The sequence below is a fragment of the Rhinopithecus roxellana genome, chromosome 16, assembly GCF_007565055.1.
Source record: "Rhinopithecus roxellana isolate Shanxi Qingling chromosome 16, ASM756505v1, whole genome shotgun sequence".
Lineage (NCBI taxonomy): Eukaryota > Metazoa > Chordata > Mammalia > Primates > Cercopithecidae > Rhinopithecus > Rhinopithecus roxellana.
The window spans coordinates 48,655,413-48,680,443 of record NC_044564.1 but is presented as its reverse complement, the minus strand read 5'-3'; the positions used below and the strand labels follow the sequence as shown (position 1 = coordinate 48,680,443).

The 25,031-nt window shown below is 38.1% G+C and overlaps 1 protein-coding gene across 33 annotated transcripts in view; it reads right to left on the bottom strand.

The window, feature by feature from the left end:
• TRPM3 (transient receptor potential cation channel subfamily M member 3) overlaps positions 1–25,031 on the bottom strand; it is a 938,690-nt gene that overhangs the window by 310,586 nt on the left and 603,073 nt on the right. For all 33 annotated transcript variants that reach the window (XM_030919577.1, XM_030919573.1, XM_030919579.1 and 30 more), the window contains exons 2-4: positions 21,154–21,233; positions 19,631–19,835; positions 3,013–3,226 (exon numbers count right to left, since the gene is read on the bottom strand). In XM_030919577.1, coding sequence (XP_030775437.1) covers positions 3,013–3,226; positions 19,631–19,835; positions 21,154–21,233 — 499 coding nt within the window. The remainder of the gene's footprint in view (positions 1–3,012; positions 3,227–19,630; positions 19,836–21,153; positions 21,234–25,031) is intronic.

Below are 25,031 nucleotides of genomic sequence, written 5' to 3'. Positions count from 1 at the left end.
ATGAAAAAACAAAAAGCATCCAATGTTTATAAAAAGAATAAATACAATTTTTTAAACTTAGAAACTCTTTTTCTTATAAGCATAATAATTTGTTAGAATGATTAGGAACCAACAGCTTGACTGTGTCATGTTAAAAGCACCATGTACAATGGTATGTTAAATCTACACCACAGTCTGTATATGAGTTAAAATCATTCAAAGACATGAGTTATTCAGTTTGAGATTGTGTTAACCTCTATGAGAACCTACTCATAAAGACAGTGTTGGATTATTCTGTGGAAAATTTGTGTTAAAATATATAGACACACCTTTTAATCTTCATCATTCTAATTATTTTCCTCTTCTGTTAAAATGACCCTCCCCATCATAGTTAAGGGTGAGAAAATTCAGTTTACAAGATGGTAGCAGCATAACTCTTACCTTTTTAAAAACCATTTAAAGAAGATGCAATTTCTAATTCTCTTAACCTCCCTCTCAAATGATCATTTTTATAAGAAGACGTATAAGATATATCCTCTAAGAAAAGATGTTTCTGCTTATCAAAGTTCCAGTCATTTCTCCAGGAAAAATTTATACCTAGTGCCATTTCCTATATGAATGTTGAGTTGGATTTGATTTCTTCTCCATTTGAACATATTGCAGTTTGTAAATTTTGAATAGCTCAGTATGTCACTTAACATGTTCTGCAGTGATTCATAATTATATGCGAAGGTGTCTCTTCTAACAGTAAAACTCTTTGAGAGGAAAGTTGGAGGGTCAGTGCCTTATTTGTCTTCCTACACCTCAGGGGCTAGCCTAGAGGAAGATCTCAGACCCTGTGCACTAAACTAACTAAACACATGAAACACACCAGGCAATTTAATCATGGGAAAAGACATGTGTATTTAAGTAGCCCAATACTGAAATATTCATAAGATGAAACAGGAAGAATCACTGTTTAAAAAGCAAATAACAAAACAGTGTAAATGGCCATTAATCCATGTTGAGCTATTCAGGAGTGTTGGAAAGAATATCATTTTCACTTATTATCTTATGTATGAATCTTCTGAGTGAGAGTACTGGTAAACAAAAAACCAAAATAACAAAAACCCGAACCAACAAACAGCAAAACAAAACTCCCCAAAAGAAGACTGTGAATATTAATATTAAATTGCTTCCAGTTGTTTCCAATACAAAACTCCTTTTAGGGCCAGCCCTGGAACAAGAAGTTTAACTTTATGGTATGCTCAACTGTCTGCACAATTCTATCAATACCTCTTACCCAACTTTAACACTTTATCATCAGAACCTCACTTTGGGTATTGGATTGAACAGTAAGCCTGGAGTGAGGCAGAGATGAACTCTTGGGTTTGTAGTATGTAGACTATAAATTATTCTTTTGATATTGAATGCATTTTATGAAAGAATAAAAACAATAAATAGTATTCCAAGTTCTTAGAAATAGAGCATTGGTAAGATTTTCTTTTGAACCTGTAGAACCCATTGAGTTGGTCTCTATGTGACAGGAATGCAATAGACAATAATCACAGGCAAATGAGCCCTGCTGAGTTGAGAGGGAAACATGGAATCCAAAACCTGAACAGTCATTGAAAGAAAAATTGCTCTGTAGATATTTGATTACTACAGGATAAACAGTGAAGAGCTAAGCAGGTCATTCTAAGATCATGTCAGCGTATGGGCTGCGTCAGAATTTCACATAATAACATTGAACATGAGCAATCTGCAGACTTCGTCGCTGAAATATCTTTATGTAGCTGTGTGCAGAATGTTCACAAATTCTAGGTATTTAAGAGAATTCTCAGTGTAGGTCTTACTCAAATAGCATCCATACTACAAATGCAAAATTAAACAACATTAAGATAACGTGTTATTTTTATTTTTTGAGACACAGTTTTGCTCTTGTTGCCCAGGCTGGAGTGCAGTGACACGATCTCAGCTCACTGCAACCTCTACCTCCCAGGTTCAAGCAGTTCTCCTGGTTCAGCCTCCTGAGTAGCTGGGACTACAGGTGCCCACCACCATGCCAGGCTAATTTTTGCATTCTTAGTGGAGACAGGGTTTCACCATGTTGGCCAGGCTGGTCTTGAACTCCTGACCTTAGGTGATCTACCCTCCTTGGCCTCCCAAAGAGCTGGGATTACAGGCATGAGCCACCATACCTGGCCCAAGATAACATGTTATTTAAAACTAACTGGACGAGAGTTACGTTTAGAATATTCCATTAACTACGGATGTATCCACATGTACAGACTTTGGGGCTTGTAATAAGTTTACCTTAACTTATTGCAACATTACCTCTGCATTTCCAATTGGCACCTCAGACTTCAGACCCACAGAATATGCCAAAAACATTTACAGGCATCCATTCCATTATCTGGTGCACATCAAAAATGTTCTGTAAATAAGCACTTAACTATAGGTGGGCTGGTAAGAAATGATTTAAGAATGCATCCATAGCACAATATAGATGGCAGGAAGGAAAAATTCTTTGGAATTCAGAATGAGGTGTGTCTTCTATTGGCACAGTGAGGAGTTAATAAAATATTTTAAAAAATAAACACGTAATGCCCTAGATTTCGCCTTTATGTCCCAGAGGGAAATGTCATTTCGCAAAAATTAAAGCTATTTGGCACCAAATTTGAAAACTTGAAATTGTGTAAAGGACAGAGGTAGAGCTTTCAATTTAAAGTAGAAGTCATTCCTTAAAGAATTACTGGCAACTTAAGCTATTTAAAAATATCCTGTGAACTTCCATTAGTCGTGTTTATGAATTCTGTATAGTCAACTATTAAATATCCCAACCCATTTCTTATGTGTAAGTAATTCTTCTTGGTTAAGAAATAACTTTACAGTTCTCATTTAGATAAAGGAGGGAGAGATAACTAGCAACTATGGACCCATGGGTAGGGATGAAGAGGGGTGATAGAGAGATAATTAACCTTAGCAGAAAATTGTATCAGGTACAACATTCCCATGGCCTATGTTGACTTTCTCTGTTCCACTTGCAATTACCTGTGTTAACCCCTCCAGTGAATATCCACGCTCCAGTTGTCATAGCTGCTTTTATGAGCCCTTTCCCAAAGACTTGCTTTAGTTTTGGCTGGAGTTCAAAGTTCTGCAGGCCCCCATGGACAGAGATGAGAAGCTTGGGAAGCTCCAACTGCCATTCCTTGGTCATCAGGTGTAAGAGGAGATCAGGTTTTGTATCAAAAGATACTCGCACATACTGGAAGAAGAAAGGACATCAGTTAGGGAGACAAGGCAGGACTGGCTGAGGCTGGTTATCGTTACTGATTGCAATTATATGTGCAGTGATGTGACAAAAATGTCTCATATAAAATCAGATTTTTTAAGAAGGGGTGATCATTTGCTTTATCAAAAGAGCCTTCATTAGACAAAGAGTTTGTATTTTTAAAGGCTTTCTTGAAATTATAATTCATTTTGAAATTACTAGATTTTCTAAAATGCTGCACAAGCATGACTTTTCCCAGACCAAGTTCTTTGCTCAAAGGAAATCATGTTTATATTTCACCACCCTTTACGTGTGTACAACAGTTCAAATGTTTCTAATATTTTTCATATCTCTTTATGTTAACTAGATGCACATATTATTATTTCTGTGACCCTATTATTTTGAGAGAATGTGAAAGATTCTACAGTTCTACATAATGTAATGAGAATTTTAACTTAAGGTAATAGTGAATTACATTTATTTATAGCTATAACAACTGCATTCCAAATATAATGTTTATCTTTTAAATAACACAGCAAAAGGCAGGACAACTATTCCTGAAGAACAGTTGAAAATTTGAATGTACAGCAAATATCAAGGTGTTACCAAATGCAACTGGAAATAAAGTTATGATAAGTCTATATAAATGAAATACTGTAAATGCATGCAGTAATAAATATGTATGTAACCATATATATAGATACTCATTTAGGTCTCAATGTAATTATATAAAAACTTCAATTTCTAGCTGGAAACAACTGAAAAACTAGGCAAATATAGAAAGTCCTTTGAAATAGGTTTCTGAGCTGGCATGAAAAAAAGAATTATTGAGACTCCTAAACAAAGAAGCAGTTTAGAACCTCAGGAGGTTAGGGAGTACCAAAGCAGGATTTGACCCTGAGTGTCTTTCCTAAACCCTGGAAGACCTAGAGCATCTGATTTAATGGTTGCATGCAGGTTTGAATTTAATGCTTTTATGGGAGAATTTAGTATGGGATCCCACATAGGGCCGGTATACTTCAAAGGGATCATCCTCAAATGTAAGAAAGAAAAAAATTAAATAAGCCTGATGTACAAAAGAAGATGGCAAGAAAACTTGCCTACCTCAACCGTGACTCTGGGTGGATGAGGAAAACATTTCCCCTCTGATTATTTTTAAATACAATCAGGCCCCCACACAGGCCTTGTCCATATTCACACCATCAGTATGGTTTGAGAATTGCCAAGCAGTGTTTAATGTTAAACAGTTCTGACTGGACAATGGTTCCAGATAACTTGTAGAAGTAAATGCAGATTATCTATGGAAGAATGTGTCATCAATCCATGCCTGATATAATTCTCATGGGGAAATAAGCATTTCACAGTAAAACAATAAAATAAATGATACAGGAAATAAGGCAGCATGAATGAGAATCAATAGAAACAACAGGTACCAGAATAAGATCCTGAAAGTCATTGAAATGATCAGATACAGGCTATAAAATAACTGTTTAATAGGTTAAAAAGCATAAATGAGATGATTGAGTATAAGAGTAAGGAGCAAGAAACTAAAAAATGATGTATACATGCATATGTATACATATGAAAAGAACCAAACAGAACGTCTAGTAATCAAAATGTAATAATTAAATGAAAATTTAAATGGATAAGTTAAATTACATATTAGATATAACGATAATAGATACAGAAGATAAATGAGATGCAGCCAGGAAAACAAAGGATTTGAAAACATAAAAGAAAAATAATGCAGCTTGGAGGAGATAATCAGAATTATAGATAGAAATAAAAGAGATGATGGGGAGGAGGCAATATTGGAAGAAATATTGGCTGAGTATTCCTCAGAATTATAGAAAGATACCAATTCTAAGATGCAGAAAGTTCAGTGAATTCTAAGCAGGCAAATGACAAGAAACCTCACTTATATACACATCACACATAACACCAAAGGGAGGAGAAATTCCTCAGAAGTAGCTGGACATAAAGACAGATCATGTACAAAGAATAGTCATTAGACTGAAGACTTACTCCTCAACAGCAACAATAGACACTGAAGCCAAAACTTTCAACGTGTCAGGAGAAATCACCTGTCAGTCTAGAATTCTATACTCAGCAAAACTATCTTTTAAAAATGAGAGATTATAGATATTTTCATACTGCCAAAACTGAGAGAGTTTATTTCTAGGCACCTTCGCTGTGTTTTTGTTTGTTGTTGTTGTTGTTTTTGTTTGTTTGTTTTGAGATGGAGTCTCGCACTGTTGCCTGGCCTGGAGTACAGTGGTGCAATCTTGGCTTACCGCAACCTCTGCCTCCTGGGTTCAAGCGATTCTCCCGCCTCAGCCTCCTGAGTAGCTGGGATTACAGGTGCCTGCCACCATGCCTAGCTACTTTTTTTGTATTTTTAATAGAGTTGGGGTTTCATCATCTTGACCATGCTGGTCTTGAACTCCTGACCTCGTGATCTGGCTGCCTCGGCCTCTCAAAGTGATGGGATTACAGGCGTGAGCCACCATGTCTGGCCTGAAGGAAATTTTAAAGTATATATAGGAGGCAGAACTTACATGATCCAAAATGGATGATCTGGGTTGTAAGGTAGGAAGATAAACTAAGATATTAGTTAATATAAGGTCAATCTAAAAAAGTATTGGGTATATAATATAATGTCTAATTTACAGTGGAAAGTGATAGAACTAAAGCACTGGACAATACAGCATATAAATGAATGGCAACAGTTAGAGTTTTGACATTCCAAAGCCTATGTTGTGTGGGAAACAACGGAAAATTATTAATTCTGGAATTTAAGTATGAATGTTGAAGTTGCATAACCACAAAATGAATATGCCTGCATGTAATCATACAAACATATGCTTTTGGATTCATAAATAAGATTGTCCAGGAGATGATAATTTATTGCCATACTTTTGGGTTTGGGAAACCCCATTGTTTCAAAGCCTCAAAAATTGTTTGTCTATTCTTTCATTAAAGTATATTTGAAATATATTTAGCTGAAGCATGAGGCAAAAGCAAGCAGAATATGAAAGCAGCTTAATAAAATAAATTGCATCATCAAGAGATACCAAAGAGCTAAAGTTACCTATACATATATGCCAGGAATCCAAAGTGTTGGCATCCAGTACAGTTATTTCTATATTGATTTGATTTACCTAGCAAAAAATGATTCCAGAATACAGAGTAAATGTTGACAATTTTAGCTAAGTACATTATATCACCGGGATTTGACTAGAGTTTACAATATGAAAAGTGGCATCTTTTGTGAACAAACTCTCATGCAGGGGGCAAAAACTTTCAGATATCTATCAACAGAAATTTTCACCAGTGTGTACTTTTGTGCCATACAAGGAGCATTCAGGCCGAAGAGGGGATATTGAGTATCAGAGGCCAACAAATGAATTTCTTAAGTCCAAGCTTCTTTTAAAAATCTTCACTGAGAGTCTCTTCATAAGAGAAATCATTATAACGAATACTATGAAATAAAAGAAGAAAGAAAAGAATAAATAAATAAAGGGGCAGAAGAACACTTTGGAGGTGTGGGATATGCTTATGGCCTTGATTGTGCTGATGATTTCCCAGGTATATTCTTATCTCCAAACTCATCAAGTTGCATATACTAATTATGTGCAGCTTGTTGCATGCCAATCATACCTCAGTAAAGTGGTTTACCATAAAGATGAAAGAATAACATTGTTTTCTGTGCCTGTACACTACTACTTGAGTAGTGTGGTTTAGTGAATTGAATAGTTAAAATTTGGGGGTCCTGCTGAATTGAATTTATTTCATTTTGACTAATTCCAGAACAGGCTATTTAGTAAAATAAAGTAGAACTGGGAATTGCAAGGCTTCCAAACTACACAAACCAAGAATGCTTCAGCGTGAGACATGGTAAGAAATTGCTTTTCAAGTTACTGTTCTCTTATTTATCAACTTTAATATCACTTTAAAGAACTCCAATTTAATGTGGACCTATGTTCTCCTAAGGTGAGATATAAATTACACTTTTCTTAAAGATAGAAAAGCACCTAAAGTATAAAAATACTCCTAAAAGTATTTGCCCCTTGCAAGACTACACAGTAATTCCTAACATTTCTGAGTTGTTATGACTGTGGCTTTTGGAACCCCAAAATTCCTCATGTAGATCTGAACCTACATATTTCATCTAGCCACTACACCACTACACTCCAGCCTGGGCAACAAGAAGGAGACTCTGTCTCCAAAAATAGAAAAAAAAAAAAAAAAAAATCCCAAAAAACAAGAACAACAAAATAACTGAAATACAAGAACCTTGTGTATTTACTGTGCACCAGGCACATACATGCTGTGAGATACCAGAGCCATAGTTAGTACCTGGGAATACATATATATACATTATTAACTCACATAGGGTGAAGGGAGATTACAATTCATACTAAATTAGTACAGATATTGTGTAATAATTTCAGCAAGCTTAACTAGCTAAGTGACACATTACGGAGTTCAATTATTCATACTAATTGGTAATAAATAAATGCATTTTTCGGAATAAGCCTCCCTTGATAAATAATTTACTTTAGGAATTCTGTAGTTACATATACAATATAACAGCAAGAAATGAAAAGGGTCTACTTATTGATCAGGTGAGCAGCTCACTGAAAAAGACCAATAGATCTACTGAATATGTTGAAATTTCTTTTGAAGTAGCCTAACCTATAGAAAGCTGTGTTCATTACCACAGAATGTCTGTTACTCAGCTAGTAAGCAATCAAGAGAGTGAATGAATGAATGACCTAAGAGATTCCCTTGATTCCAGCTCCCCATCTTACAGATGAAGAAAGGGAGACAGTAGGTGAGGTCACACTACTGGTGGGCTCTCTTCACATTTTTCTCTCTGCTCACAATTACTTAACTCTACTAAGAAAAAAATTCCTGGCTGGGCAAGGTGGCTCATGCCTGTAATCCTAGCACTTCGGGAGGCCAAGGCAGGCGGATTACCTGAGGTCAGGAGTTCAAGACCAGCCTGGCCAACATGGTGAAACCGTCTCTACTAAAAATACAAAAAATTAGCCAGGTGCAGCGGCACACACCTGTAATCCTAGCTACTTGGGAAGCTGAGGCAGAAGAATCGCTTAAACCCGGAAGAGGGAGGTTGCAGTGAGCTGGGATCGCGCCACTGCCCCACTGCACTCCAGCCTGGGCGACAAGAGTGAGACTCTGTCTCCAAAAAAAAGAAAGAAAAACAAAAATCCCCCAAAACAAGAACAAACAACAAAATAACCAGAACACAAGAACCTTGTATATTTATTGTGCACTAGGCACATGCATGCTGTGTGTTCTACTTGTACCTGCTCATGTACTTCTCCCAACAACAGGGATGTTGGTTTCACCCACGTTTTGCCAATGGGGACAGAAAGAATCCATCATGTTCTCAAGTTCACTCTACCAGTCTGGGAGTGCTCATAGCCCAGGGCTGACTCCAGGGCCCTTTCTCTTTACCTCAAAGGTTTAAATGGCTCTGTCTCTCGGTACTTCTCCGTTTCCTTCACCTATGACAAATCAGTCTCCAAATTCTAATGGTCCACTTACCAAAACAGTGCTCTCAACCAGCTTCTTTTCTCTATCTCTTCAGTTGCCATTTTAAGAATATATTCTCCTTACTAAGATGTCCATTTGAATTACAGCAACAACCTCCTCCTGACTTCTCTATGAGACACCAAAAGGCAGATTTCTTTCTCCAATCCCTTTTGGACCGTATTATTTTTCAATTAAAATTCTTCTATCAGATGTAAACTCCCCATTCTTGCCCTCACCATCCCCTATGACTTGACCTGATCTTGCCAATTCTGAGGCTTTCCTCACTTCTCTCTGCATTTGGCCAGTGCTGCTCCCCGGGTAAGTCCCAGATAATGTAATCTCTCCCCTTTCATCTACAGAAAGCATTCTCATCTTTCAAAGTCCTTTGTTTCTTCCAACATGACTTTTCCTGAGAATGCAAGTTCAGGCTGATGCAATACAACTCTTAATCAAACCCAGTGTGATATATATATATTTTTCTGGTTGTTTTTCCCATGTGTCAATTTTATCTCCCTATGTTGCAAGAGCTTTTAAGGGAGGAGACCACCCCTCATATTGTCTTATGCCCAATTTCTGCCTCCAAAGAAAGAAGAAGTAAAAACTAAAAGGCAGAAATGAAATCCACAGGCAGACAGCCCGGCACCACACCCTGGGCCTGGTAGTTAAAGATCGACCCCTGACCTAATTGGTTCTGTTATCTATAGAGTACAGACATTGTATGGCAATGCACTGTGAAAATCCCTATCTTGTTTTGTTCCGATCCAATTACCGTTGCAAACAGCCTCCAGTCACATACCCCCTGCTTGCTCAATCAATCAGGACCCTCTCACATGCACCCCCTTAGAGTTGCGAGCCCTTAAAAGGGACAGGAATTGGTTACTCAGGGAGCTCGGCTCTTGAGACTGAAGTATTGCGGATGCCCCGGCCGAATAAACCCCTTCCTTCTGTAACTCGGTGTCTGAGGAGTTTTTGTCTGCTGCTTGTCCTGCTACACTTTGAGGGGAGGAACTGTGTTTGACCTGACCATGTCTTTTTTTCTTTAGTAAGCCTTTCAGCACTGGCTATGAAGTAGTCACTGTCTTGGAAAGTAAACAGAGTTTAGAGATATCTTGGCAATCATGGGACTCTTGTTCCATTCTTTTGCTTTTCAAATGAGGATACAGAGACCCAGGGAAGGTGAGTGACTGGAATATCAGAGCCAGTTATTCAACAACCCTTTAATTCATTATTGAAGCTACTGTTAACACTGGCGGCTCTAGATGGGGCTGTGCTTCTCTAATTTTAATGTGCACAGAACTTACCTGGGGACCTTGTCAAAAATACAGTCTCTGATTCAATACATCTGGGGTAGGGCTTGGGCCTCTGCATTTCTAACCAGCTCCCCAGGGACCACATGAGCAGCAAGAATGATAACTTTTCCCCAGATCAAACATCCCAAATACTGTGTCTTGTGTTTGTTATTTGGTCAAAGAAAGAGCACTCAGTATTTTACATGAAAATCCAAAGGAAGATTTAGGAAGTGCTGGAAGAATTAGTAAGGCTACAGTAATTATGAAAATGCAGCAATTGACAAGCTACTCAAAGTATCCTCAATTGCCTAATCTCTTTTAACCAGTACTAATTCTTATGCAAAGGAACATCTGGTTAACTGTAGAACACACCTAATTATCTGGAATCTTGCAAGTAGCAAAAACAATGGGTGGCTCTGGCTCTTGGATGTTGCCCGTTATTTGTGATTTATTGTGCCCTTCTCTTGGAGAATAAAAGGCAAGATATAAATAAAGCATTTAAGTGAATTAATTTGCTACTTTTTTCATTTTGTGTTGTCACCGTTTAGCCCCATACATGGTTTTGTAGATAAGAGGATAATTAAAACCAAGGGATAAAACACTTTGGGATTATCTGAGGATTTTCATTTTTAAATGATATTCTTATGCCCCTAAAGATCAGTTCCTTTAGTAAGCTCTCCAGGTTTAATACAGCAGTTAAGTCATGTGCCACGTCAGCAGCATCACGCTCATAAATGGATGTGCCCAGAGCAATTAATCAATTCCTGTTAAATAGTTAGTATGATTTCACATTAGGAACCATTTTGGTTGTCAAGATAAGCAATTTTGACTGTCACTTGTCAGTCTATTAATTGCAAAGGGCTCATCTTACAAATAACAAGAACTCTTCCTAATGGGCATACTCAGTTTTGTCCCCTGGGCATTACTCTGATGTGGTGCTCCCATTTAGAGATTTTTTTCAGACATAAGCCGCGTGACACCTGAGTGTCAGATAGTGGCAATGCAAGTCCTTTGGCAATTTGAGCATCCTCTGTTGTTAAACAGGGGTGATCCTGACGACCTCACAGGACACTGTGTGGATTAAATTGTGGAACATACCAGGTATGGCGGAAAAACTAATACATGCAAATTGAATGAAGGTCACATTCACCTTATGTATGACTCCTGGGTAGAACAGGTCCAAGTAACTTGCCTTTAGCTCTTTAGTATGCCTTTCAAAATAACTTTTTGTTTTTCACCTCGGAGTTATCTGGGGAGTGACTGGTACAGGTGTTTATCTTTCTAAAAGTACCTGTTTGGGCTGCCCAAACCTTTCTTTATCCATGGCCTTTAGTTCCCCAATTTATCATTTCAAGAGATAAACTGGGCTCAAATAAGTTACTCATGCCTGGAATTATCTATCTCTTCCCTTTCTGTCATTATCGTCACTGCCTGGCAGCAGGAAGGCCCTGTGATGTGCTAATGACAATCAGAATAACATCTCAAGAATGTTCTGTATGAACTAGAGGCTAGTTCTAGTTGAAACTGTACTTTTTGATCTATTCTTAGTTACCTTGGAGGCCAGTACATCAGCATGATTTTCATGAGAAAATGTATTTTGAGTTCCAAACAACAAATTTAGAAATGACATTCTGTGAGACTATAAATAGAAAACTAGAGATTTTCTTTCATTCAAATGGCAGAGAGCTTCAGTAACTAAAACTCTCAAGTTTTTGCTCTGCCTGGTGCCAAAGGTCTTTTTGCTTAGCAGGTGACTTATTGCACTTTTTACTAAAGCCACTCTGACTGCTTCATCATTAGAAATGTCTATCTATTTGTCTATCAAAGCAGAACTCAACTTTATCATGGCTTCACTCTGCATTGATTTGGTGTCACAAACCAGACAGTCCTTTCCCCTTCCTCAAACCCACAGTGGGCAAAGGTTGGTTGGTGGGTGGGGCAGCAGCCATTACTGCATCGAACAGACTGGGCTGTTTCATTAAGAAAAAATAATAATAATCTTCCTCTGGCATTCTCAGTTTGAGTTTTGGCAGAGCATTTTGCCTTTGAAAATTCATCAGCCACCTCTTTAGGCCTAAATTTTAGCCCAAATAAATTTGCCCAGCTGTTTCAATGAAAATGTAGAGGAACTGCAGAACAATGAATCTGGCTACTCTCTTGGAAATATTAAATGACAGGTCCACCTCCTTCTACTGAAGGCCATCTTTAATTCTTGGAAGTGATTACTTGGTGTTTGTTAAGCAGTGTTCTGAAAAATGGGAACTACCATTGCTAAATCTGCTCTAACAATATTTTAATGCCTTTCTTCCAAGCCTCTCGTGGAAACTTTGCCCCGTTTTCCTTTCTGTTTGAGAAATGTAACAAGCACCATTTCATTTCCTAACTCTTTGTAGCCACCTTTAAAATGGGCACTTGGAATTAAAGCTGTGGCTGAACAGAATATGTCGCTTGAGACTGCTAAGGCAATTTTGCTGATACCAGCTTTCCAAGTCCATGGGGCCTTTTGCTATGCAGCAAGAGTTTAACGCTTATGATGGTTTAATAGATATAAAATTTTAGAAAGAAAATATTTAGAATTGCATTAACTGTCATCAAATCCCTAGTTTGATGAACCACAAAACTCTGGAAGTGGAGGTGTCATTGTAATTTATTCCATATTGTTTTTGCAATGTCTCAATGTGAGTTATCAGGTACTTACATGGGAGGGATGCGGACAAGCCAAAATTCAAGGTTTAGAAATAATATAAAACTCCAGGAAGCATATGAACTAGTCATAGGGGGTAGTGTATGAATTTTCTGCCAGAATTATTTAGCATAAAGTTTTCTAGAGGCAACGATAGGATGGTTTCTTGGAAGAGAATTGGTTCTTCCTTCTCAATAGATCTATGGTTAGAATCAGAAATAAAACTGATAAATTCTAGTTTTATTCTCAGTTTCAGAAAAACCCTCCAAAGGTACTGCCAGTTCAGTGGTCTTGAGATTACAAGGTAGAAACTGAAAATCAATGGAACGATTACAAAACCTCTCAAAACCTTACCATGTGTGTGTAAAGCTGCTTGGTTAGCCACAGCCTATTGATTAGATGTTTTGTTTTGTGAAGTGGGACTCATTTAATTTCCTACTTGGTGCGTGCCAATCAATGATGATTCCCAGATAAAATTTGCATATTTCAAAGATAGACAATTTTTAAAATCTCACATTCAATCCTAAAGGATATTAAGAGCATAAGCTTGTAGATATCATGCTACTGACAGTCTCCCCCTGCCTGCTATCTCTCCCTTAAACCCCCACATTCCCTTTCACCTCACACTCACAATGCCCAGAGAATAAGGCTTTCATCCTCTGGCAGGCTCAACAGAGCTTAAAGTGTGAACATGAGGACTAGAAATAATTATCTAAATCATATGAAGAATATAATAAGGGGCTCAACCTAATTTAATGAGGAGTGTAAACAGCAAGAGAAAACCTAAAGAGAATTATGTGGGTGACTTGAGAGGTTTAAATACAAGTCCTTAATTAGATTACACTTATTTACCTGGCCCACAAGTCAGCTCAGCATTAATTGGAAGAGATGATTAGTAATAAAATAAGATTCTGTCTGTAATCAAGTCCAACACTGCTTCCTTTCCTAAATAATGGAAGGCGTGAGCCCCAGATGTAGAATAATCTTTGAGAAATGACACAATGTTGGCTGCTGGGTTCATCTTCTGGTTGCTCTGTAAAGGGGCCTAAAAAGTCACCTGGATTCCATTCTAGTAAAATAATACCTAAACCAGAGCTTCTGCCTCTTATTATCTATCTTTGTCTCTATGTTCTGACATTTATGGGGCATCTGAGTGAACTGCAGGGTCTTCTGGTTGTTCGGGAACAGCTTTCTGGGGCTTGCAGCTTGGTAGGATGCAGCTTGGTACTGAACAGGAAGTCAGAATCCTTCACTTCTGTCAGCTTTGAACGTCTTCTTCCTGTGCCACAATTTTTCTCTGTCAAGTGCTGCTTTCACTGTGATTTTATGGGGGCCTGTCAAGCCTGGGAATGGGGGACTGAACACTACAAAGTACTCGAAAAGGCACAGAAAATGGCTCTGTGAAGCTAGGATGTAAGTTGACGAAGACCCCTTCCTGCTCACAGCTTTTGAGTTTCATCAACCTCATCAAACAATAGTGACTTTATAATTCTATTACCAAGTTCCCTTATCAACAGCTAGAAACATAATAATAATTAGCTTCCTTTCAATTACCCACATATATATATTTCCTAACAAAACATCTACTATAGCTTGTATTAGGCATACACAACAGAGAAGAAACAGAACTGACAGGAGTCCTGAGGAGGCTGGGTTCAACAACTATGTTGTTAAATAATTGTGTGACTCTGGGAAAATAATTTAACTTCTCTAGGTTCAGATTAGTCAGTGTTTTTTAAGCCTGACTGAACAGTAGAATAACCTGGGTAATTTTTAAAAACCTCTGGATGCCCAGGGTCTATGCCAGACCAATGAATGAGACTCTCTTAGAAGTAAACCTTGGACATAGGTATTAGTGTGCTCGTCTCAAAAATTTGCAAGTTGAGAATCGCTGCATCCAATCTCTCAAGTGTCCTTGGTGGCTTAAACTCTGTGACACATTGCTGTGCTGCCTGCATGATGAAACAGATACACAGAGTGCTCCTGAGCAGAGAGGTGGCTCACGTGGCCTGCAACATTGTAATAACAATTATGATTCTCGTTTTCTCCAACTTTATCCTCTACCCAAACTCCTGCAGAGTGTCTCATATTATGTCCAGACCACATTGGCAACACAAGGGCTTCAACTTGGCTTCAAAAGTTAATAAAAGTCAACTTTCCTCTAGAGTTTTGTGACCACTTGTTAAAAATCATTTCAACTTTCAAGTATTCTTGTTAGAGGCAGGGGACCGAAGGCATATTAAATCAGTTGACCAATCTGACTTAAATCTTAGTGAAAAATTAACCTTGCCTTCCCCATGCAAAGACTGGCACTCTTTAACAGACGGTGGTTGCTGATTTTCCCTTTCTACAAACTGCGCCAGTTCGTTTGAGAGGATAAGAGGTAAAGAAGGAACAGGTTGCCACAAAACAATTATCTTGTCAGATGAAATGAGACCTCTGACCTGTGGACAACACCACCCCTTTGTCTAGACAGAAGAATCAGAATAATTGAAGGGCAAGTTTTCAAAGTGGACAAAATGCTTATTTATGTCTGGATGAATAGCTGGAACTTCCACTTGTTAAATATTTGGTAGTAATAAGAAGGTAAATTGGTTCTCATTTGGCTGATTAGACTCAGAAAGAAAGAAAGGTTTACTCTCATAGTGACAGCTCTGAGACCATCTAGGGCAGCCATAACCTCTGAGACCGAGTCTCAGAGCCAGCTTTGTGGGCGTGGGACCAATACAGTCACGCTGTTCCGAAGGCCAGTGCTTAGGGTCCATTGCTGTGCACTTGCTGTCTTATAATTTATAATAATTTTATTCTTCAATTTGTGTTTAGTAAACGAAATTCAATGGGACAGTGGAGTCTTGAAGCTTCAGTCCACAGGTGGTCCCTGGTCCTACCTCCTTCCTGCCTCTCCAGGATGGGGAAGGTCAGGGTGGGTGTGTACCTTGCAGCATTTCAGGGTCATGATAAGGCAGCAGCCTTCTCTCTCTTGGGCTGGCAAAACCATGCTGTGTTTCACGGATGACTTGGCAGAAGTTCACCTGCCTTAAATACCAGCCATGTCCCAGTGTGAAGGTGGTAATCCCATGGCAGGGGTCACCCATCCCCTGAGAGTTGGGGCTGCCAGGCATCAGAAGGAAGGATTGATTTCTCTGTCCCTGCCAGGACCCTACCTTTTCATTTTGTACTGGGTTCCACAAAGTATATGGCTGACCTTGTCTAACCTGATCACCAACAGACAACTCAGTTCCATAGAGCCATGTGGGGCCTCAGAAGGGCTGTTAGATCCAGTGTCTATGTGGAAGATCTATCTGCTTCTTCGAGTCTTTCCTTCCACTCTGAAATATTGTAATACACATATAGTATATATTTGCTCTGCAATATGGAGAAATTACTTAACTATTAAGGGCCGCAGTAGGTAACTCTGTCATGTAGGAATAACAATACTACTGTTATAGACATAAAACAAGTACTTATCATAGGTAAGTACTTGGCACTGCCAGGGATGAAGTAGATGTTCCATAAATTTTAGTTGCTATTATTGTGGTTATCATTATTTGCTATAGATTCTGAAAGCAATTGCACAAGTATTTTAATAGTATGAAGGACACACATTTTAACAAACTCGTTTGGAGTCTCAGTCTCCAGAGTTCTTAGGGTCTGTCAAATGCACTACAAATTTCCAAGAGGAGAAAAAAAAAACCCAAAAAAGGAAAGTCATACAATGAGAAGGGATCTTGGTTTTGTCCACCGTGATAACACACCCATGGCAGCTGTTCAATTGTTGAGGTACAACAGTGTCTCACTTACTGTTTTGCTGGAGTGAGTGGATACAGGAGGTTTACTGAAAATGAAAGTCTAAGTATGTAATGTGGTGATCTACAGACCACAGATCTCTGTCAGTGATGGGCTGGTGTCATGGACCCACCCTCCTGCCAGTGACTGTCATCAATGCCATTCACTAGAACAGAGCTGATTGCTGACTTATGCAGCCTGGCACCCCTATGGAAATATTCTAACACATCTTTGGACTCCTGGGAAGTAAAGGAAGCTGTTTCACTACTCTGTCTTTGTTATTTGTGTAAGTAGTTATTATTTTCATAAACATCTTGAGCACTAAGTGTATACTTTTAGTTTTCTTTCTAATCTTCAAAAACATCAAATAAAGAAACTATGCCTGCTTTATAGATAAGAACACTTGAGGCTCAGCTAAGTTAAATGGTTTAATCAAGACTTTCTAGTTAAACAGTGAGAGAGTGAGGGTTGAGATCCGGTTCTGTCTGACTTCGAGATCATGCATCTTAATCGCAAAGCCTCTCTTTCCAGCACAGTAAGTTAGCTCTCTGTAGGAATAATACCAACAGCAGGTAGTGGCTCAGTTTTAACACCAGACAGTATTCTAAGTGCTTAACGTGTATTGGCTCATTTAATTTTAGAGACAGCCATATGAAGGAAGAATTACTATCCTCATTTTACAAGTGAGGAAACTGAGGCAGTAGGAAGCTAAGTAAACTGAGTCATATAGCCTGTTAGTGACAGTCAGGCTGTAAATAAAATGTAGTGTGGCTTCAAATGCTGTGGTCAACCAGCAGGCTAAGGGGTGAGAACTTCTAGAATATTAAAATGTTAACTGAAAAAGTTAGTTGGCTTTCTAAAATAATATATAAGATATGTGCATTCAAATGAGTGTCTTTCAAAGTATTTAGTCAAAATGTTTTTGCAATTTCTTTCAGAAACTGAAGCAAATAATAGTGATGATAGTATTAATAATATTAATAGCGCTAGATTAATTTTATATCTATTGTGTGCCCAGCACTATGCCAAGTGCTTTACATAAGTCATCTCATTTAATGCTTATGACAGTAATACCAACCATTTATACAGCAGAATAAAATTACTGAGGCTCAGAAAATTTAAGTAATTTTCTCTATGTCATAGCATTATATGATGGTTCTGGGTTAAACTTGTATTATCTAAATCCACAATCTACATTCTTCGCTTCTAAACTCCTAATACTAATACTTCACTACTAATGCTCCATTTTTAAAAGATATTTTTTAATGGTAGAAAACTTTATCTTCATGGAATAGACTGGACTTGTAAAAAACAGTGTAAGTTACTTATGACTAAGCTCTAGGTTTTATGAATTTCAGGTACTTCTGATTCATTTTCCATTAAAACTACCATTTGATGAAAATACAGACTGCTTTTCTCTTGTGATCTCTACATTGTCTGAAATCAGTCCCCAAAAGACAGAGGAGTGCACATTTGCACAATGGCAGCATCATGGTCAGAGTCTCCTAAGGTGACAAGGTTGAGGGATGCTCTCACTTACAAGCATATTCATGCTCCATACCTGCCACTAACTCTTAACAGTGGAAATGATGAGCAGAGGCTTATCATATGCCTACTGGGCTAACCACACGAGGCTTGTAGGCACTATTCAAGCATCCTGTGAAGGCACTGGGTGTACCACTCTACAGTGATTCTTATCCAGCAAGCCACATCCTCATTTACAGCACTTTCCTTACAGGAAGACCTTGCATGACTTTTAACATGTGGTTTCAGAGAATCTACATTGTGTGTGGATCAATCTCATACTGTGAACAGTGACTATACTGAATTGGGGACAGTTAATAATCTTGTGTGAAAAAATGCATCTCTTAAGTGAGTGAGGAAGTTGACAGATTTCCATTTCCCTTAGTTTTGTATAGGCCAAGACTAACTCATTCTTTGTTTTCCCAAGCCTTGCTGGAGGTTGCAAATAGCATCGTTTTTCTTTCTAAAATATAGTTCAGAACTGGTTTTAATTTAATATATAGCTCAGAATTATATTTCATAGAAAAGAAGTGTTAAAATAGCTCAGTCAGTCATTCTTAGTAAAGAAATTACTGCAGTGGCGGGGGTGCGAGGCAGGGAAAGGGGAAGAGGAGAGAGACAGGGAAGGGAGAGGTGAGAAAAGAGAAGAAAGAGGTGGCTTTATTGCACATTTTTCGACTGCCATTCATGTGAGGTGACTTCCCTTGTGGTCTGGAGTATGCTTCTTTAAGCAACATTTCTTCTCCAGACTTAAAAACTCCATGACACACCTAAGATCAGCCATCTCCTGCTCCACCCTCAGCTGGTTTTCTCTCTTTTAACAGTTAGAAGCAAGCTTGTTAGACAATAGCGTCTAGAATTTTCATAATACATGCTAGACAAATTCTGTCAGTTAACTAGGAAGTGGCCCATGATGAAAGGTGAAATTTAAAAGCAACAACTCTTAGAAGTAACATTTGCATATTTCCTAAGTCTCCCCAACTCAAAAAAATGCTTTTTATGTGGACTCTTCTATTGAGAACATTATTGAGCACAGCTGCTTGGAGAAAAAGCACTTAATTTGGATGGCAATATTTCTCTTAGAACAAGGAAAGAAATAGGCGGAGTTAACCATTTCTACTTTGAATTAAGAGAAATGCTAGTTACCAACAGAACAAAACAGAAGTCTAAAGGCAACACATTCTCACCAGAGGGGTAAAAAAAGGAGTTAGAAAAATATGCCTTAATAGATGAGACCCAGAAAATAACATAATAAACAGTGAGTAACTATAGAAAGCTATTTTAAAATAATTAATAATAAGAGTCACTGTGTCTGTAATTATTTAAAAGTCACTAATTACTTTAAAAATCCCAGGAGGAAATTTTTCTTTTCCCCATTTTATAGAGGAAGGGCTGAGACACACAGGGGCAGGCCACTCAGAGCAGGTCACCTCGTCAGACGGTGGCAGAGTAGAGATTAGGCCCAAAGACTAAATTTCAGGCTCTTAACCACCCCTTTTCAGGACTTGAGACTTGAGATAGCACTTGGGAGCAACTGAACGGCTTTCTGATTACCATGGCTTTGTTGGAATGGCCGCCTCCTTGGAACTCAATGGTCCCAAAAGCATCGGTAGGGCTGAGTTGAGTGTGTTTGCTGATGGACCACTTTTCAGACTGGATGTCATTTCGGGACAGGCGACTTTCATTTTTCTCATTCTGAAGCACAGAGATACTGGGGGTGAGGCCAACATGTTGGCCTATCAGACGCCCACAGCAACACCTATAACAGAAGAGGTTAAAGTGAACCCGTGGTATTAGTCAGTATTGGGATACACACTTAAGGCAACCAGCTGGAGAATTCTAAAGTCTGTGCCAACACCTGTCAGTGAATTCTCAGGGAGAATTCCACCATGTGGCTAAATCAGGCATTGGTAAACTCAGGCTTTCCATGATATACGTATCTTTTCTTTTCTCCCCTCTACCCATTTTCCTTTAGCTGTATAAGCTGTAATCTGTCTCCTGTCCTTCTCCATCCACCTCTTTTGTACCTGGCATTTTGTTCAGGATTGGACACCTGCAAACAAAAGATCTCTGGATTTTTCTACTTCACACTCTGCCCATCTATCAAATCTATCAAAGCACAAAGGCCTCTGAAGAGCTTTGAGGCGGAGAAGTTTCATATGCACATTTAAATGAGGAATCTCACTTATATGTGTGTCACAACTGAACATGTCTCTTCCCAATAGACATGTGCTGTCAAATATCCAATTCTGAGAATAAAAATCTGCAGGCTTAAGTGTTCTTGATGAAACAATGAAAAAATATTCATGAGATATTTGAAAACTTAAACTTTGCTCTATCATGAAAATGTCCTTCATACATTACTATTACTACTTTTACAACTACTAGTAATAATAGTTACAATACATAGCTGCCATTTATTAAAAACTAACAATTTAGCATCCATTGTATAGATGAAATATTGTAGTTTTGAAGGTTAGGTAATTTGTGCAAGGTTACACAGACAGTCTCAGAGACTCTTGAGTCTATATTTTGAACTGATTTCTTAAATTGCCCATTCATAAAGGCATTTCAGACATATATACGCTACTTTATCCCAAATGCTTTTTATCTCATATATTGTTGATCCTAAGGAAGGTAAGTAGGGTGCTAACAACGTGCTTAAATGGGAATCTGAAGGCCTACAGTTTAGTTAGGAATCTGCTAGGAGTCTTTTATTTAAGTCTCTTTCTTTTCTTCCTCTTGCAGAACATGTTTGTACAAACTAAGCTTTTGGAAGAAGTACTTAAAAGGAAAAACCAATAACCGTAACGAAAAACATAATCCATTATTATATACGGTGATTAATTCCTTCCACAATGATATATATGTTTTTCTTTACAGGCTTTTAGATTAATAATTAATTATAGGCCTGACATATATAGTGTGTGGAAATAAGATTGCTTCAAAGGTGTCCAAAAACAATATAAAAGATATTTAATTTGACAGTGTTTCCCTTGCAACAGGTCATGATTACTCTTGTAGGTTTTTTGTATAATTACTTCATGTTCTCAACACATTATAGACAGCGAGATTACCTATGGGGGTCTTTGGTGCTGGGTATGATGTGGACACATTCTCTTTTATAAAATGCTCTTTCTATCCAGGATTTCTGAGCCTGAAAAAGAAAACAAAAAAAAGAAAAAAAAAAGGAAAGGTGAACATACTGTGAAATATTTTTAACTGGAAAGCAAAATTTCATAATCATATGAGACTAATATATCACAAATTGAATTGAAATTGTGGTTATTTCACACATAAACATAACAAAATCAATTACTCCCCATACCTGCTGATTAGGTTATTTAACATCACAATACTGAGACTTAAAGGAACTGACCATAATTAAAAAAAAGTTAGCAATGGAATTATATACAAATTCAGAATAGAAAGACAATGCTATTTGCAGAGAAAATAAATTTGGAGGGATAGAATAGTGTGTTTGTAACCTTATAGAAAACAAGTATACAGTAGTAGGAAGAAATGCATCTAAATAAGTATAAGGTTTTCACGGCTGACACTTCCATTAGATTTTCCTTGTAGAAGGAAAGAAAAATGGCAAGAGAATTGCATAACTCAAAAGCCCTAATGTATCACTATGTTTTTTCTAATTAGCAGTCAGTGCTAAGTATGGGGCGGGGGCGGGGAGGGGAAGAAATAAAAGCATGAGGAAGACAAATGTTTTTATCATAGTCCAAAATTTTACAGGTAATGCCTTTGGAAAAAAGTAAGGTAGCACCATTTTTTTATGCACCCTACATGCCCTTCAGCAGAGCACATACAGCTTCTTAGAATGGGCACTGTTGGGTCCGTCCACCCAGAAGTCCTGCCACTGAGATTGGGTTCCCATATGGACAAAGGATGTTCCGGAAAACTGTACAATCTCTATTCCAAAGCAGTTGTCCATCCTGCATCCCTTCATGGTTTTCTTTACCAGTATTTGCAATAGCAGAGGAGTCTCCCATGAAATTCAACAAGCTGCTCAGAAGATTCCTTCTCTAAGCCTTTAAGATGGAAGTTGCTAGAGCAACCTGCAATGTTATTTCTACATGGCATCATCTTCTCTCTAATGCAGCATCAGTACTAAATTCACACTCTTATATACAGGACTATAGCACAACTGAGCTGTTGATTTGACCTGTCTCGATGGTGTTAACTCTTATAAGCCCCCATGGGTTGAACGGTAATTAATCTTGACTCTGCCAATGACTCAGATGTCTATAAGTTGTGCTAAATTCTGATTGGTCCTCAGTAGTTCAGTCTTGTACCTCCCTCCTCTCTCACAAGGGAAGTCTAGGCAAGCATGTGGCACTGAAGGCAGTAATTGCCTAATACTCATGACAATGCACATTTTACAAGGAGCAACATGAGCCATGGTTGAGGGGCACAAACAAACTGCATCCTGTTTCAGTAATGGTCACTATCACGTGGAATAATTTCTGGGTGTTCATGCATTGTCCACATGAAAAGGAATACCCACCCTGCCTCAGAGACCCTCAGGTCCAGAGGGGCCTCTGGATTCTCACATGACAAAGGTAACATTTGCAGTTTTGTCTTTCAGCTAAACATGAAAAATTCCCAATGTCTAATCTCAAATATTTTTCTTTTCAAACAGGTAGAAAAGGCTAGTGGCTACCTCTTTGTAACAAAAATGAGCTTAGCAGCATAGACAGCCAGTCTTTATCTTTGTAAAAAGCCTGTTCGCTAAACTATTCATAGGCCATGATTTTTCTCTAGACACTGAATACTTTCATTGATAATATCTCTTGGCCGAAAGAGGGTAAAATGTTCTTCACTGGACATTTGAAACCAACTTTTCCTACACTTTAGAGAGCAGAAAAAAGAGAATTTACTTTCCTTCTCTTTTTGTGTTCAACTTTGGCCAGCATTCAGAAAGCTCTTTTGTGGGAGAGCATCTGGGAATTTTAGAGAGTGCTGACCAATGCTCCCTGAGAAAAAGTGGGACAAGCCTTGCCATGGGTAGAGCATGAGGTCTGCATTTAGAAAAAGTGGTGTGAGTGGGACTCTGTGACCCAGAGAAAGTTACATGATTTCTTTGATCCTCAGTTTTCCTCATCTATAAAATGGAGACAGAAGCAATACCTGAAATACAGCATTGCTATGATGATTTTGGGAGTACCATGCTTTGCTCCAAGAAGAGAGGCCTGTCCAGGGTTGATTCTGGTACTAAAAGTTCAGATGAAGGTTCAGATGAGGGGACTATGAAATTACTCTAGGAGACCCAACCTAAATTGGTCTCCCTTTGTGTTGGGGATGATAGGAACCCACAAGCCCTGGCTGGCCACTAACAAGGTAGATAGGAAGGTTATTTAACATTTTGGAACCTCTTCTATATCACATGGATAATTCCAGCTACTTTAAAGAGTTGTTAGGATAATCAAACCAGATGATTCAGATAAAGTACCTGGCATATGTAGTAGGAGCTCAACAGGTAATAACAATGAATAACATTCAGTAAGTGTGCATCATGTGCTTGGTCTTGTGCCAAATATATTAATACATTGTCTCCCTGGATCCCATAAGGACTCTGTGAGGCAAGTACTACTTTTATATCCATTTTACCAATGAAGAAATTGAGGCAGAGAGATGCAGCAATAAATTCTAAAGCCAGGACTTGAACTTGAACAGTGTGGCTTCAGAGTTCACACTCTTACCCACTCTGCTAAATTGCCATTAAAACATTAGATGTTATGGATATGACATATCCTTGTTACAGGTATGCCCAGGAGTATCCTGGCCCAGTATCCTGGCATTCGGACAGAGCTGGCTCCCAGAGACAGGTCTTGGAACCAGTTCATCCTGCATCTTTCCCTTTCTCATTCTCCTCTTCTAGTCTTCACATGTGCAAGAATGAATACTCTGCTATGTCTTCTTCCTTTCTCCTTGGGGTAAAGGATGAAGGTGGGACATTAGGAAGACACCAGAATTCAAGAAATGGCTATACAGCAAAGAAATGTAAGCACAAGACCCCTCATTTAAGAATCTGTGCTCCAAAGACAAATGGATTAGACTTTTCAAGGACACCTTCTTTATTTCTCTTGCTCATGGATCCCATTGTTAGCCTGGAAAGCACTGGAAGTTTTAGCAGATGATGGGTGGTAAGCATTCCTACATATGGATTGCCAGCCAGTTAGCGTTTCAGTAAAAAAATAATTTAATTCATGTGTAGTTTTGCTACTTAATTACCTTCTCAAAGGTGAAACGCTACATCATTGTTAGCGAAAAGATTGAGAATCATTTTTATTTCTTATTATTAGCAGATTAATCATTTCCCTTGCAAAGGCACAGAAAATTGGGAATAAAACAAAAGAGAAACAGAACATTAAGAAATTTCTCCATCATTCATAATTAAATTGGATTTTTTCATTAAGTATAATACACAATAGAAAGAAAGCAGGTACAACACATGAGTTAGGAATTCTACAAAGTATCATGCATAATTACTATATTGTGAGCTTCCCTTTATCATGCTTTTATTCAGGTCTTTAGTGTGAACATTGAACATCAGGTATTAGATTTTTAAATTTATTTTATTGGAGAGGGCATTTTGACGTTTAATCCTGGTTTAACTTGTTTCCTAAACAAATTCCTTTTCATTGTTTGAAGGTTTTGAACTACTCTATAGGAAGCTTTACACTTTGCTTCAATATCCAACTCAGTTATCTCAGAATAGTTATCCTCAACGTTAGAAAGCATGAAATAGTTTTGATGTGCTATGTTTCTAGCTGACCCTTCAATTCTCTTTTAATACAAAACTTTAACAGACATCATGTCTTAAAATCTTTTCTTTTTAAATATGCTTTGGAAGTCTCATGTACGCTTAGAAAAGATGCCTTCTATGGCCCCCAGAAAACCTCTCTGTATATTCTTTTCTAAAGGTAGAATGCACATAACC